Here is a 13,949-nt window from a genome sequence, read left to right as displayed (position 1 = left end):
GTGTGTGGGGGGGGGGGGGGGGGGCTACTGACGAGGGACGAAGCCGACTCACTCGGCTGTGTTATTACATAAATCACCATGGGGTAAAACAAAACTCCAGAGCCAAGGGGCATCAAGAGTCGGGGCATTGTCCCTTTTCTCTGGAGACCGGGTAGTTAATCAGGATCGGTGAGATAAGCGCGTCTGCTTCCGAGTGTGTGTGTGTGTGAGAGGCCGAAGTAATTGATGGCCGAGTTGGGAGACAGAGCTGACCCGCGTCTCCATGAGACGGCGCTCACGCTGACCCAGTCGCACAAGCAAATCAAGCTTCTGTACAAACAATATATACTGATGGTGTTGTAGATACCCAACTGACCCTGTGTGTCAAAGTTCAACACATTTTAGAAATCCTGATATATGTCCTTAAATATCAAGTCAGAGGCTTGTTTACTTATCTAATCAGATTTATTCCTGAATTTAGTAAAAAACAAAACACTATCTTAAAGACTGATCAAGTGGTGAAGATGAGACAAACAACACAAATAATGAGATGTAGCGTCAGTCTGAAAAATGTTGAGGTATATGGACATTTTATTTAGTTCAGTCCATCCAATTACTGTGACGTTTTCTGCTAAACTAATTAGGTACTGTAAAGCTTGCTTTGTTGAATTCCACTTGCATTAAATCCGACTCTCACCCTTTGCTCAACCCCTCTCAGCTACGGTATTTGTGATATTTTCCTGTGAGATGTACCGTCAAGCCTGTGCTGCAGACTGTTGGTTTTGATTGCATCTCAATGGGCTTCTTTTTGGATCCAGTTTCCTTTTTAATCTTGCAAAGCGCATGGTGAATTAATGGTGTACTACAGCACAATGGCACTGAGGACTTTGCAAACTATCCTGGTCTCCATTATGAATACGACTATAGATGAATACCATATAGTTACAACTTCAGTTCACGGGAAGGAAGCGGAAAATAGAGTAAACTTTACCTTGAAATTACCCACATGTAACGTTGTGTGTTTATCGCTCCCTTTGCGCCTTACAAACCATCCGACTATTCAACCAACAATGGTCACGCAACGATACATTTTTCCTACCTGTAAACTTTTGCGACTCACAAACAAAAAGGCTGCCGTTGGAGGTTGGCAGTGCATCTTGATAGAAAGAGTTACCACGGTTCCAGAAAACAGCAAATAAAACATGTTGTGCACAACACTGTAGCTCATGACTTTTTTGACGAGCATTTAGGCGTCTTCATAGCAGAGGGCCGGGCAATGCCAGAGGACTCATGTGCAATTAAACAAGAGTAACAAACAGCTCCACACCCCCACGAATACCGCTCACCAACACACACACACCAAAAGAAAAACACATTCACAACCCTGCACCACATGCTGTCAGTTTCCTTGCACACACACTTTCCATGCATGCAATTAACATGTATTAGAACTGCTTTATTAACCCGAAAGGACAGTGTCCCTCTGTGTGTGTGTATGTGTGTGTGTGTGTGTGTGTGTGTGTGTGACTGGCACATACGCAAGTTGCATCATATTTTAGATCAGTGCAACTCTGCCGGGCAGTGCTGAGCAGACATCAATCAGGCTAAAAGCAGGGAAGCTGCTGTGTACACACACACACACACACACACACAAAAACAATTGTGAATACAACAAGGGACCTCTTTGTGTAATCCTCGCAGCGGTATAGAATTTTAAGGAGGAGAAAGTAAAAAAGAACGAGAGATAATCATAACTCCTTTTTGCCTAATTATTGCTTCATTAATTAATAGCATTTTTATTGAATTTAAGCACAGACAGAAACAACAGTGTTTTTTTGGCAGAAAAGCGAGTAGCATCATTTCTCACTTTGTCACACTGCCAGAATTATTAACTTATAATACATGCAAAATGTCAATATTTAAACAGAGACTTACACCGGGGTAATTATTTGGTTGTGACTTTCTTGTGGGCTAAAAGTCTACTTAACACTATCTCACACCCACGTCAACATGTTTCACGAATTACTGCAACAGAAGGTCAAAAAGATGATGGAATACACAGACTCATAAATATCAAGGACAGTGACGATGGCCCGAGAAAAGGTCACCAACACACAAGTAATCTCACCCAATTTCAATCACTTCAAAGTTGCACATTCATCATGAAAGAAGAAAAAAGGAAAAACAGGCTTTGGGAGAAGGCTTCAAGGAATTATTTTTGGACTGTTTTGTCATACAACCCTGGAGTGTCAAGGTGGTTCATCTCTGAACTGAATTGTGCAGAGGCGGCTCTGCAGTGTGCTCAACGTGAGAAAACAAAAATAGCGCTTCATTGCACGTCTGACAGCCAATGATGTCATGTTGCTTTATTCAAGTATCCTTGTGGTCACAGAGCACATTTCCTGTTCCTTCCTCAACTTGTACTGCAAGTGTAAGAGGAGGGTTTTTTTTGGGGGGGGGGGCTGGATCTAAAGTTCATATTTTTCCTCTTGTGGTCATCAATGCCCAGCTATGGTAAAACTGCATGGTGACAATTCATTATCATTACCTCGTCTCAGTATCCCCCGACACGTCTTTTAATAAACATCTTTCTCATTACCTCCGGAAATGTTCCCCTTCCTCATTGGTTGTCTCTACCTAACCCGCCGCCTGCCCCTCTTCATCTCTTTTCACCCCGCTGCGCTCTCTGTCAGTATCTCCATCTTCATCCATCTATTTTTAGGGCGTTCATCTCAACCACCTGCAAACCCTCTAATTAGTTCACATCTGTGTCTGAGCTGCACCATCTCAAGCACACATTCACTGATACGATACGATGTTCGCGCATGCACAGCAGAACACCTTCAATACACACACGCACGCACACACACACACACACACACACACACGCACACTGGTACTAAAAAAAAGAGGCTGTTAGGATTTTAAAATGTTTCTTTTTGCAGATATTATTCTAATGAATTGACTTTGTTCCATAAGCACTACAAATGAAACGTGCCAAACGATCCAGAGGTTTTTAAAGATGTTTTGAGCCACTTAAAGTAACCACGGCGCTTGTGTGTATGTGTCTCTCCAGGGCTGCGAAGTAGTTACTCTTGCAGTGTCTGCAATGTGGTCCTCAACTCCATTGAACAGTACCATGCACACCTCCAGGGCTCCAAGCACCAGAACAAGTGAGTACAACAACCAAGGACTTGACTGACTAGCCATCCATTCATCCAACATGCTGAGAAAGAGACCGTCTGAAGCTGACAAGTCGACAATCACGTCCACTTCATGAGGCGATTGTGCGAGCTACGTGTAGGTGTGAAAGAAGGCGGGTTTGAAATTCACTCATGGTCTCTTTTTTGGTTTGATTAGAGTGATACATTGCCCCAAGGCTACGATGGCACAAAAAGACACAAGCACTCTCAGTCCAATGTAGAGGAGACGGCAATGATGAAAGGCTTTTATCGCCGGCAAACACGGCAAGTTGAAACATGCCGGAAGACTTTTGAACTGAACGATCCTTTTTATGTTATTCCCAGTACAGGTGATGTATGATATAACACTACAGGTGTTGTCTGTTGCATTGTTAGTTAATATAATTAATTCATTTGATTCATTCATTCATTGTATCATGATTAGTTTGGAGAAAAGTGTGTTTCACCCTTGCAAATCTGGAGATCGTCTGCTTTTCTCAGTTTTATATTCTATATCTATCTTTGAGTTTAGATGTGTTTTCGATACTAATGTCAAAAATCCGCCCCGCAGTCAGCTGCAAAACAAGGTTGAGTAAGAATAAGTTCCATACAAACTATGTAGGGCTATAAAGAAAACAATGTTTGGCAGGGCTTGTGATTTAGATGGAACCAAAGACATTAGATCGCTTTAGAAATTCATCGTCGCCGTTGTGTGTTGGAATAAGACGCAAGGAATGAACTGAGATTCTGCCAGCACCACTGGGCATCATTAGAGGTTGTCTGTGTATACAGTCTGCAGGGCCACATTTTAAAAGAAAGATAACAGATGATATTCACTGGATGAAATCCATCCAAAACACAATTACAAGCATGTGGAGCAGACTCAGGGCAGAGTGACAGGAACAGGGTTATTGATTACAAAGAATGACAGTTGCACAATGAGATTAGGCCATTTTTATATCGGATTTTGCAAAATATAAATCACAGCTAATGTGAATATGTGTGGAATGTGTAGAACGGTTAAATCTCATGCATTTACCATGAGCAGTGAGCACGGAAAATGGCGCCGTTGTGGCGTGTGTGCATGCAAGTGTCTCTTTGTATTTAGAGCAATGTAATGGAAATGAATTGTTATGAATGGAATATGTTAGATAAAAGGTTGCTTAAGGATAGAATTTTGTTGTTGAGGCACATCAGCTGAAATGTCTCTATTTATCCACCCTGAAGCATAACTTGTCTGCAAACATGTTAACCGTCAGCGAGTGATTGGTGTAGTGAGAACAAATCAGGTGATAACTAGGATGAAAGGGAAGGATGACGAGAAAATAAACTTAATAGGATATATTTTTCCTTGGGCAAAGGGTACATTTCAAATGCTTCTATCTTTTAGTCACAAGAAGCGTAAGCATATAATGTTGGTAATCATGTATTCTACGTTTGCTACACATTATTCAGTGTGTTCGAAACATGGACTCGTCTGTCTGTTTTTTTTTTATAAGGGCAATGCCCCAAAAAATAATTATTCACCAACTTGTGTTATTCTGAGTAATTCTCAGACGGATAACGCTGTTTGTTGTGTGTAGACGGAGTGTGTTGAGGCGACGTTGTGCTGAAAGACAGCGGTGCAGAGTGATAGACAGGTCGGGCTGGATGATAATTCAATGTGATGATTTATGATTATTTAAAGGAACCATATCATGAATAAATCATTCATCCAGATTCAAAGACATGTCATCCAAATTGACAAAAACAACAAGTGTTTCTGAACATTTTGACTGAGAGCGTATTTATTTCAGTCTGATTACTCTGTATTTGCATGGAGACAAAATGCACATCTTTTTTCCCATCATATTACTCTCATCATTTGTCAGTTAAGAAAATAGGATTTACTCTGTTGTTATATAACATTTATTGAACTAGCAGAAAACATTTTCATCTTGTTGAAAATTGTATATTAAAAGGTATATAAACATTTTATTTATAAAGATTTTGCCATGTCGCCCAGCCCTAAAGAAAGTCTTATTTTATTACATTTCTGTTAAAGCTTTTTACCGCTTAACCAGAATGCTAGCGTGCTGCCCAGAGAGCTCCAGAGGGATTAGCTACGGTTCGGAGATAGCAGCTCAGATCAGTACAACATGACATGGGGTCTCTCTTCATCAAAAGAGATGAACAGTAGTCAGGTGTAGTTTGATAATAATGAACTGCATTATTGTATTCTGAAAGAGATGTCGAGTCGCAGGAAGAAGCAGTTTTGGATGAGACTAAAGGTTACAGAATTTATGCTTACGGAAGGCATGTCTCATCTAATTAACCCATACCACAAAATAGGATACTGAATGTCTAATACAGCTCTTTCCACACAAATTTCAAAGGTGTGAGCTTAACTACTAAAAAGCCAGATTGTCGAGATGTGTACGAGGTCTTTGCACTGAGGTTGTAAATCATAGCAAAGTGCCTCATAACTGTCATTCAGTCAGTTCAACTGTCGTAAAGAAGAAAGAACCAAGACTTATGGATACAAGGGAGACACTATGCACCAGACACAGAAAGACACATTCGAGACAGAGGAAAAACAGATAAAAAAGGCATTGAGACAGAAACAACAGGAGGAGAGTAAACTAAATTGTGACAGGAAAAAACTCTCCTTTAATTGAACTGAAAAGTGCAGCCAGATAAGCATCAGATTTAGAGTGTAAATTGAAGTGAACTCAGCCCAGTGTGTCAGACTGCTGCAGGGCTGTGCTGCGTGGGATTGACAGGTCGTGGATGGATAGAGGGCACTGAGAGACAGACAGACAGGGAAGGTGATATTAGGTGAGAAGGGGAGGAAGTACCTCCCACGCCTTATCAGACAGGCTTAAGGGCAGAATTCTGAGGTGGAAGAGACGGCTCAATGAGTGGCGACATCTTCCAGTAAAACACGTTTAGGTAATTTGAAGAAATGGCCCCGTGGTGTGTGGAAAATAGATTTAAAGCCTCTTTTCAGTGTCCACCAAAAATGTGGAAACAGACAATTCCCCGCATGTTTATTTCCACCTAAGAAAGAAGTAATTACAGAATATTATAAATAGCACATTGGACATTTATGTGGGTCAGGATGTGAAAGTAATTCCCAATGTAGTTGTATATTTTTATAATGTAGTGTGACGGCAGAATAGCAAATTGGTTGGAACCGATATTTAGAGGTTGCCTCTTTTTTTAATCTATGGATTGTTTTAAATTCTCTAGGGCAGCGTTTTCTGGAGACTTACAGTGCGCATAACGTGTGAAAAAGTCCAACCAGAGAGCCCTCGAAGCTCCGGCGATTACACAGCGGAACAGGCCTCGCAGACTCATTTTGCAAAGGCACGCTCAATTCAGTTAAGTCCGCCAGGGTGAACACTTACACTGGTACTGGAAATAAGCCTTGCCAGCTCTGTTGGACCGCTGGATCAATCCTCTGGGAAAAATAGAACAAGACCAAAGGTTCCACCTCATCAACCGCACTTCCTCTGCCTTCACCCAGTCACTCAGGTGAAACACAACACCGGTAATGTCTGTTAGAAACCCCCCCCCCCCCCCCACCCCCCGACCCCTCCCCTAAGTCAGAGTCTCTCTCTTCCTCACATACCCTCATCGTCTCTACATCATCGTGCAGTACATGTCAGCCCGTGTGTTAACTAATAAAACCCCTTCCACACTGACTGCTGCAATGGGGAGGTAAATACTCTGGTCCATGCATGCACACAATCATACGCGCACGCACACTCTCTGGCGGCAGTACGCATGACAAGACCTCTAAGGCAATGCAAGTATATGAGAGGAACATGAATGTACATGAATGAGTTGTGTGTATTTGTTATATGTGTAAATAAAGCAACATGTTTCTACGTGGAAAATAGTTGGTTTATTTGTGCAGCACTCGTCATGAGCACAAACTTCTCTACCAGGTCTTTTTATGGAGTTTAGATTTTTGTACAGTCATGTGGATGTGTGTGTAGAGAACGTGTGTGTGTGTGTGTGTGTGTGTGTGTGTGTGTGTGTGTGTGTGTGTGTGTTTGTGTGTGTGTGTGTGTGTGTGTGTGTGTGTGTGTGTGTGTGTGTGTGTGTGTGTGTGTGAGTACTTAGGAAAAGAGGCTATTGAGTTCAATTCATATCTCTGGGTTGTTTTACAAGGTGGACAAGGGTTAGCTTAAGAGACGCGAGATCCAACACCCTAACTTTGACTGAGTGTGTGTGTGTGTGTGTGTTTTTGTGGGTCGTCTGTGTGTTCCTTCACACTCAGGATGAGCTTCGGCTTGTGTAAGGAGCTTTCCGGAGGAGACGAAAGCACAGCTAACAGCGGCGGGGGATTAGCTCTCACCCTAGAAACATCTAAGAAAAATGTGTACCTCCATCTATTTATTCGTGTACGCTTGTGTGTGTGATGTTTGGCATTAGGAATATCAGAAGAGAGAATAAGTGCGAACATCAGGTGCAAGACAAAAATATAACTGCAGGGCACAATTAACAAAGTTCACTCAGTGAGGCTCCAAATAATATCCCTCTTTTTCATTTAACATGGCAACGCTGAGGTGAAACGTACGTATGTGTGTGCGGACCACCTTCGCTCAGGGACACGTGGGAATGCGTCATTATAAAATACCAACCGATTTCTCTCTGCTTTAAACAGCTGGATGCATCAATCTGCCAGTTGTCCTTATCTGCGTCGTGCATCTGCCTCACACTCAGTCAGCTGCGGGTCACTTGAAACGCTGCACAATCCACACAGTCGCTACAGACCGGCTGTTGTAATTGGACCTGTGCGGGATGATGACAGCAGTGATATAACTAGATAAACTTGGCGGAACATTTTCACAGTTTACAATTAAGCCAATGCACTTTGCTGGCACGCAGCCATGGAAACACGTGGGTGACAGAAAAATAAACAGAGACATGGATGTTGAATCCAAATGTTGGTTTCTGACTCAGGTTCTTGGAGGACAAAATGAATCCCTAGTTTGGAAAAGAATGAACTGTACACTATATCTGCCGAGAGCGAATGCCAATATCACGTTATCGGCATGCTGATTCATCAGTTAGGCCCTATTATATAGACCCTGCTATGCGTGACCCAACATTTGTCCTGTTAATAATATCTAGGAGTCGCATCCAGTGTTGTCAGAGAGCTCATAGAAAACCCTCAAGGCTTTTATGGTAGCTTTCATGCGAGGATTATAGGCTTGACCAAGTATACTGTACATGCATTCAATTATCTTTCTAAAAACAGAATAGAAAACAGGAAAAATGCACTAATTAGCTCCTTGGAGTGCACAAGAGAAAACAAAGGAACCGGTAAAGCACAGTTCACTTTGCAGCTGGGTTGCTTCTGTAACCAATGACACTACGTGGCTTTAACCACCCGTATAATATTATTCATGTTCACATCACTCACTAGGATTGTAAGGCCTTTGCTTTCTGCAAAGCTTTCCTGCTAAACAATATCCGACCTCCCGTCTGCCTTCACAGTGTGGCTTTTTTTGTGCGTACCACGGGCCTGTACGAGTGTGTGTGTGTGTGTGTGTGATGTTGATGTTAGCGCAGGCCCCAGGTGTACGGCGGCGAGGTCAGGGACAATCCATTTAGCCATTTAGCCTACTCACTCTGCTAATTATTCTGCATCGGTATCGCAAACTCCAAAACAAACTAATGCACATTTAAGAGGGAGAGAAGGGGAGAGCGTGCACACGAGTGCGAGCGATTACAGCGCCGAGTGCAAAGTGACTCTGGATGCGTTATCAAGCTCGCCGGCTTTGAGTGTGCGTGCGTGCGTGAATGAGTGAGTGAGTGTGTCCCCCCCCCCCCTGCTTGAGGCAAGGTGACGGGTTAATTCAGGAGTGACGCAGGTCAACTCTCCGCTCACACACTCCCTCCCTCACACCTCAACACACACACACACACACACACGTGCAGGCTCACACTCTTGGCTCTCCTCGCATGCCCAAAACAAGAAGACATTCACATGAACGCAGTTTTTGTTTACACACACAGACACCCTGCCTTGGGCATCACAGCCTGTGTTTTTAATAAGATGAGGGCGGTATGGAAGGAGGGGGGGGGGGGGGGGTGCCTAAATCATGATTCACAGATCAGCTCCCTTAGCAACCGTCACTGCCTTAACCTGGTATGCGCACACACACACACACACATGGAGTGCCAAGGTGACCTTCTCCTCCGTTGGATAGAAAAGGTGCTATCTCTCACACGCGTCCTTGTGTATCTCACATCCCACGTGGGGGGATGATCGGATTCATTTATTAACACTCGTAACCCTTACCCTTCCCCATCTCCTGTCTCACCTTCTGGACTTCCCTGAATTGCACTGTCCTTGTCTCCGTCTTCCTTCGCTGTCCTCCTCATGCCATTTCTCTTTGCTTGTCGAGCAAAAGAATGGTGTTGGTTCAAGCTCATGAAAATGTAATGTTTTTCTGATGGTCTGTTTTATAGTGTTGTACATTTAATATTGTTTGACATTGGGCTGTAGGGAATAGAGGTCCAAAGATAAATCTGCACAGTCCCGAGTCGATTTAAGGGGTTATTTACATTAGGTACATTTTTCATAATGAATTAACACTAAAGCCCTCACCTCTCACAAAGAGTCGCTATACTTCCAAACCCCAAATAGATAGACGGACAATGAATGACCCCTCTTTCTGCTCCGCTCTGTTTTTGCCGCCCCCCCCCCCCTGCTCCTGACGCTGTCCTTCTCTCCCGCCTCGCTGCTACCTGTCCCCTCCGAGCGAACAATACAGGCTACCGGAGTCACGCCATCCCAAACCCTCAGTGAGTCCAAAGTGCTAGATGAGTCGTGACAGAGCAGACAGGGTGTAGAGGCCACTGGTGTAACAGCCATTACCGGGATAGGTGCTGACAGCATCCCTCCCTTTTTGTTGGCTTTCCCTCTCGGCTTTGGTCGTGAGAGTGTGGGGCGACGCTCCAAATAGGACGCAGCGCAGGAGGGGCCTGGGATGAAAATGGCAGAATTTGTTGTGCTGTTTGAGGGGGGCTAGTTTTTATTTCAGAACCACATCGATGGCCACATAAGGAGACAAACGTTCCCTTCTCACTCAGTTATTGATTGTGTTTGTATCTCCAAAGAAAGCGCAAAGGAGACGGTGCTCAGTTCAGAGAAAATATTCAAGACTGCATCACGAAACAAAGTGGAAAAAGGTTCTCATTTCAACAAAAGTAACAATCATACAGGGTTATGCCATAATGAAACGGGTACTGTCCTAATTGTCATTGTTGAGATTCTGGGTTTTTTGTCACATTCATGCCATTTAATAAATGAGACCAACTCAGAATGTTGACCTATTAATGTTGTTTCAGTTATACTTTATAGATCAGCTTTACTGCCTTTAAATGTCCCTGTCCTATGGGGGGGGGGGTTAAATGCATTTCACTCCAAAACACTTTCTCAATTAGGCGGGTGTTAACTTGGCATGAGCTTTAATCTAACTAATCTCTTTGTTGTTATTTAATGTGGCATCTCTGCCTCTGGAGTTGCTTTGGTTCACAGCGATAAAGCCGCAGAATGCAACCACAGCGCCTGACATCATGAAAAACAATCGGCTGCTAAAGATAAGGCCACATCCAGAGTAATTGTTGCACCTAAAACACAAGGGTTTATGCTCATATCGTTTTCCTTTGTTCTATTTTGAGGAGCAGCCAGATAGAAGGCATAATAGACGGCTGTAATTATGAGAAGATTGCAAAACAGGATTATTGGTTAATTCCTCACATACATTACAGTAGAGCAGTCTTCACTGTGAAAGGAAATCATTTTCAGTGCAGCAGAGGAAATAAAACAAAGCAGGGATACAGTGCTACATCTGTGTTTTCTGCTGTACCAGTAATGGAATGATACAAGGTCCTCATTGCTAATGTATCAAGATAGAAGTGCAGAGATATAAAGGTAAATGAAATGACTTTCCAGGGACGTTACATGGCACAAACATTTCTTTCCCCCAATGGGCATGATGTTCCCTGTGGTTATAGAGCCCTGTTTTGTTGCATCTGCTTGTGTCAGAGGCAAAACAAGACCAACAAATTATTTCCTGTGCTTTGTTTTCAGCCTGAAGCAGCACCAGCAGTGAGCCGCGGAGACAGGCCGCACTGCAAAGAAGAAAAGATGATTGCTGGAATAAACAACGACACAAAAAAAGGACTTTTGTCAGAAACAGAAGAGTATGAGAAAGTATAGCAGAGTAACTTCAGTGAGTGTTCATCTGTTTGTGTGCCTGAAAATGTGTGTGTGTGTGTGTGTGTGTGTTTGTGTGTGTGTGTGTGTCATGGGCATCCATGCAAGCGTCTGAAGTATGCATGTGTGGTTCATTGGGAGTGTGTTTATTTCTAGCTTTGATCTAAAACGATATCTCTGAGATGTATTCAGCACCTAAGTGTTAAGTGATAAGTTCTCGACAGCCGTCCGAAGCGGCTGCATGTTGCCATAAAACTCCAGTGTGAACCACAATCTGAAAACTGTACTGATGTCAGTGTCGCCCAGAGCGGTAATAATCATTATAATGATAGTCAAAGAGCAGCAGTGACAATAACGTTGTTACTAGCTGTCCCCCAAGCGCTCTGACAGTGATCCAAATCGTGTGATTCTACATGCTTTTCACTTACTCTGACAGTGGCACACGAATGGATCACCTAAAGACCACTTGAGACTTACTCAGGTCCCAGACCTTTAAATCCATGGAGAAGAAAACTTCCAACGACCTCAACCACCATTACAGATTGCATGAATTTCCAACTTTAAAAATCATTTCTCGGTTTGACTCTTGTGTTGTCTATATATGCAGAGGACCTGCATCACTTTTTATCTTTTTGTGTACTCCATTTAACCCAAACCATAGGACGTGGCATGGTTACAGTACAGACGGCAACGGAGAAAAGAAAGGCAGCACAAATACTTTTAAACTCCTGTTTCCGAGGTTCTGTGCAACTTTGTGAATCATCCACCATTGATAACATTCCCATAGCACTTAATATTGATGTCAGATGCAGTCAGAAGGTGCCAAAAGCTCTCTTCTCTGTTGAGTTGGGCGACCTGTAGATAACATTTTTTATTCTATGGACAAAAATGGAGAAAAAAAAGACAGCATCGCTCCCAGACCATGTAGCAGCCAACGTGCAACACAACTGGGATGCAATTCAATGCATGCACGATGTGAAACGTTGCATTCACTTGCCTTTTTGAAACATATTGCTTGCGCATTCTGGCAATAGCGCTGCTTTCTAGTGATCGCTTCGTCTGCATTGCGGCACATGCTTGCGCCTGAGCAAACAGGTCACCTGTTCACGATCCAATTAAACTATCAAAAAATGTAAACCTTTTAATATCTGCAAATGAGACCAGCCACAGCTGTTGTGTCACCACTCATTTGTGTGTATTTTGAGTGTCCGCAAAGTGAATTTCAACAATAGTCGGTAGCAAGATGAGACTACAGACTGAGATGAGGACTGAAGAACACAACACTCAATGCTAAGCTATCAGCTGTTTGCTTTTTGTCTCTGTAAACGCATTCAAATGTTTTTTTTTATTTTTTTATTTTTTATTTCATGGTGAGGAGACTTAATTTTGACTGACTTGATTAAAAGTGTTTTTCTTCTGCAGACATATGGAGGAATAATGGTTTTATGCAATCACACTGTACCATACAATGGTTTAAAGTAAAATAATTTAACAAAGCATAAAAAAAGCAGTGTGTGTAAATATAAAGTAGCTGCAGGTGAAAAGTGTGTTTTAAGTTTTTGTATTAGTACTGTTACGGAGTTACAGGAAAATAAGAGGAAAGGGTTTCCTATTGATGTTAATGGGAAAACATTAATGCTGGATATTAAACAAGAATGAACTGTCTTCTGGTGAGTCATGTTTGTGAACGGTTTGAAAATGAACTCATAGTTAGTCGAAGAATTGGACAAATATCCAGTGTGTGGAAGACAGTGAGAGATTTTGATAAAAGGACAACGCCACACAAAGATCATCTTCAGGAGAAAACATCTGATAAGTGATCGCCAGTGGATTCGTAAATCCGCAGAAAAAGGACATTGCTGGACTTGAGACTGTTGGATTTTAACATGCGTTTGAAATAACCAACCTCTTTGTTGATGATAATGCCGTAAGAAAAACACTAGACAGGAAGTCATTTGGCTGGCTTGATGTGCATCCGACTGTTTTGCAGTGCCTGTGCAGAAAACGACTGCACCATAAGTCCCATATTTCACCAGATGTTACATTCTATATAAATATATATATATATATATATATGTGACAGAGATGTATCTACGAGGTACGATCTTGTAATATGAGGCCTGTGGGTGTGTCTGTGTATGTAAAGCTGTCACTGGCAGTGGGAGACTTGTGAGTTGTGAACCTCGAGCACATTTGTAAACACACCTGATGACGAATACAATGAAGATGACAACTATATCTATTTTCTCTTTTGCTAATATCCAGAGTTTTTCTTTTTCTGTGCACCACTGTGCAGATGTGTTGCTTTGACTGGCAGCAACACATGCACAACCTCAACAATGCAATAACAGAGACACAACTGAGAATCCAAATAGATTATTGTGGCCCTACAACTAAAATACAACACCTAGGCCAAAAGTACAACAGATATGAGATGCGGAATTTAAGTATTAGAACGGTAAATATATTGATGACTTCATGGCATGGAAACAGGTGAAAAGGGTAATGCAACACAGCCCGTCGATTTGTGCAGGCTGAGTGATATTTACAACAAACCAGAGGTAATG

The 13,949-nt window shown here is 42.5% G+C and overlaps 1 protein-coding gene across 1 annotated transcript in view; it reads left to right on the top strand.

The window, feature by feature from the left end:
* Window positions 1–13,047, top strand: part of zgc:171482 (zinc finger protein) — a 46,227-nt gene extending 33,180 nt beyond the window's left edge. Inside the window, exons 6-7 of the mRNA XM_037465949.2 lie at window positions 3,056–3,152; window positions 11,257–13,047. Of these exons, the coding sequence (XP_037321846.2) occupies window positions 3,056–3,152; window positions 11,257–11,278 (119 nt within the window). The 3' untranslated portion in view covers window positions 11,279–13,047. The remainder of the gene's footprint in view (window positions 1–3,055; window positions 3,153–11,256) is intronic.
* The last annotated feature ends 902 nt before the right edge of the window (window positions 13,048–13,949 follow it).

The sequence above is a fragment of the Pungitius pungitius genome, chromosome 13, assembly GCF_949316345.1.
Source record: "Pungitius pungitius chromosome 13, fPunPun2.1, whole genome shotgun sequence".
NCBI classification, from domain to species: Eukaryota; Metazoa; Chordata; class Actinopteri; order Perciformes; family Gasterosteidae; genus Pungitius; species Pungitius pungitius.
The sequence above is the reverse complement of the archived record's forward strand: the minus strand, read 5'-3'. Positions and strand labels throughout refer to the sequence as shown.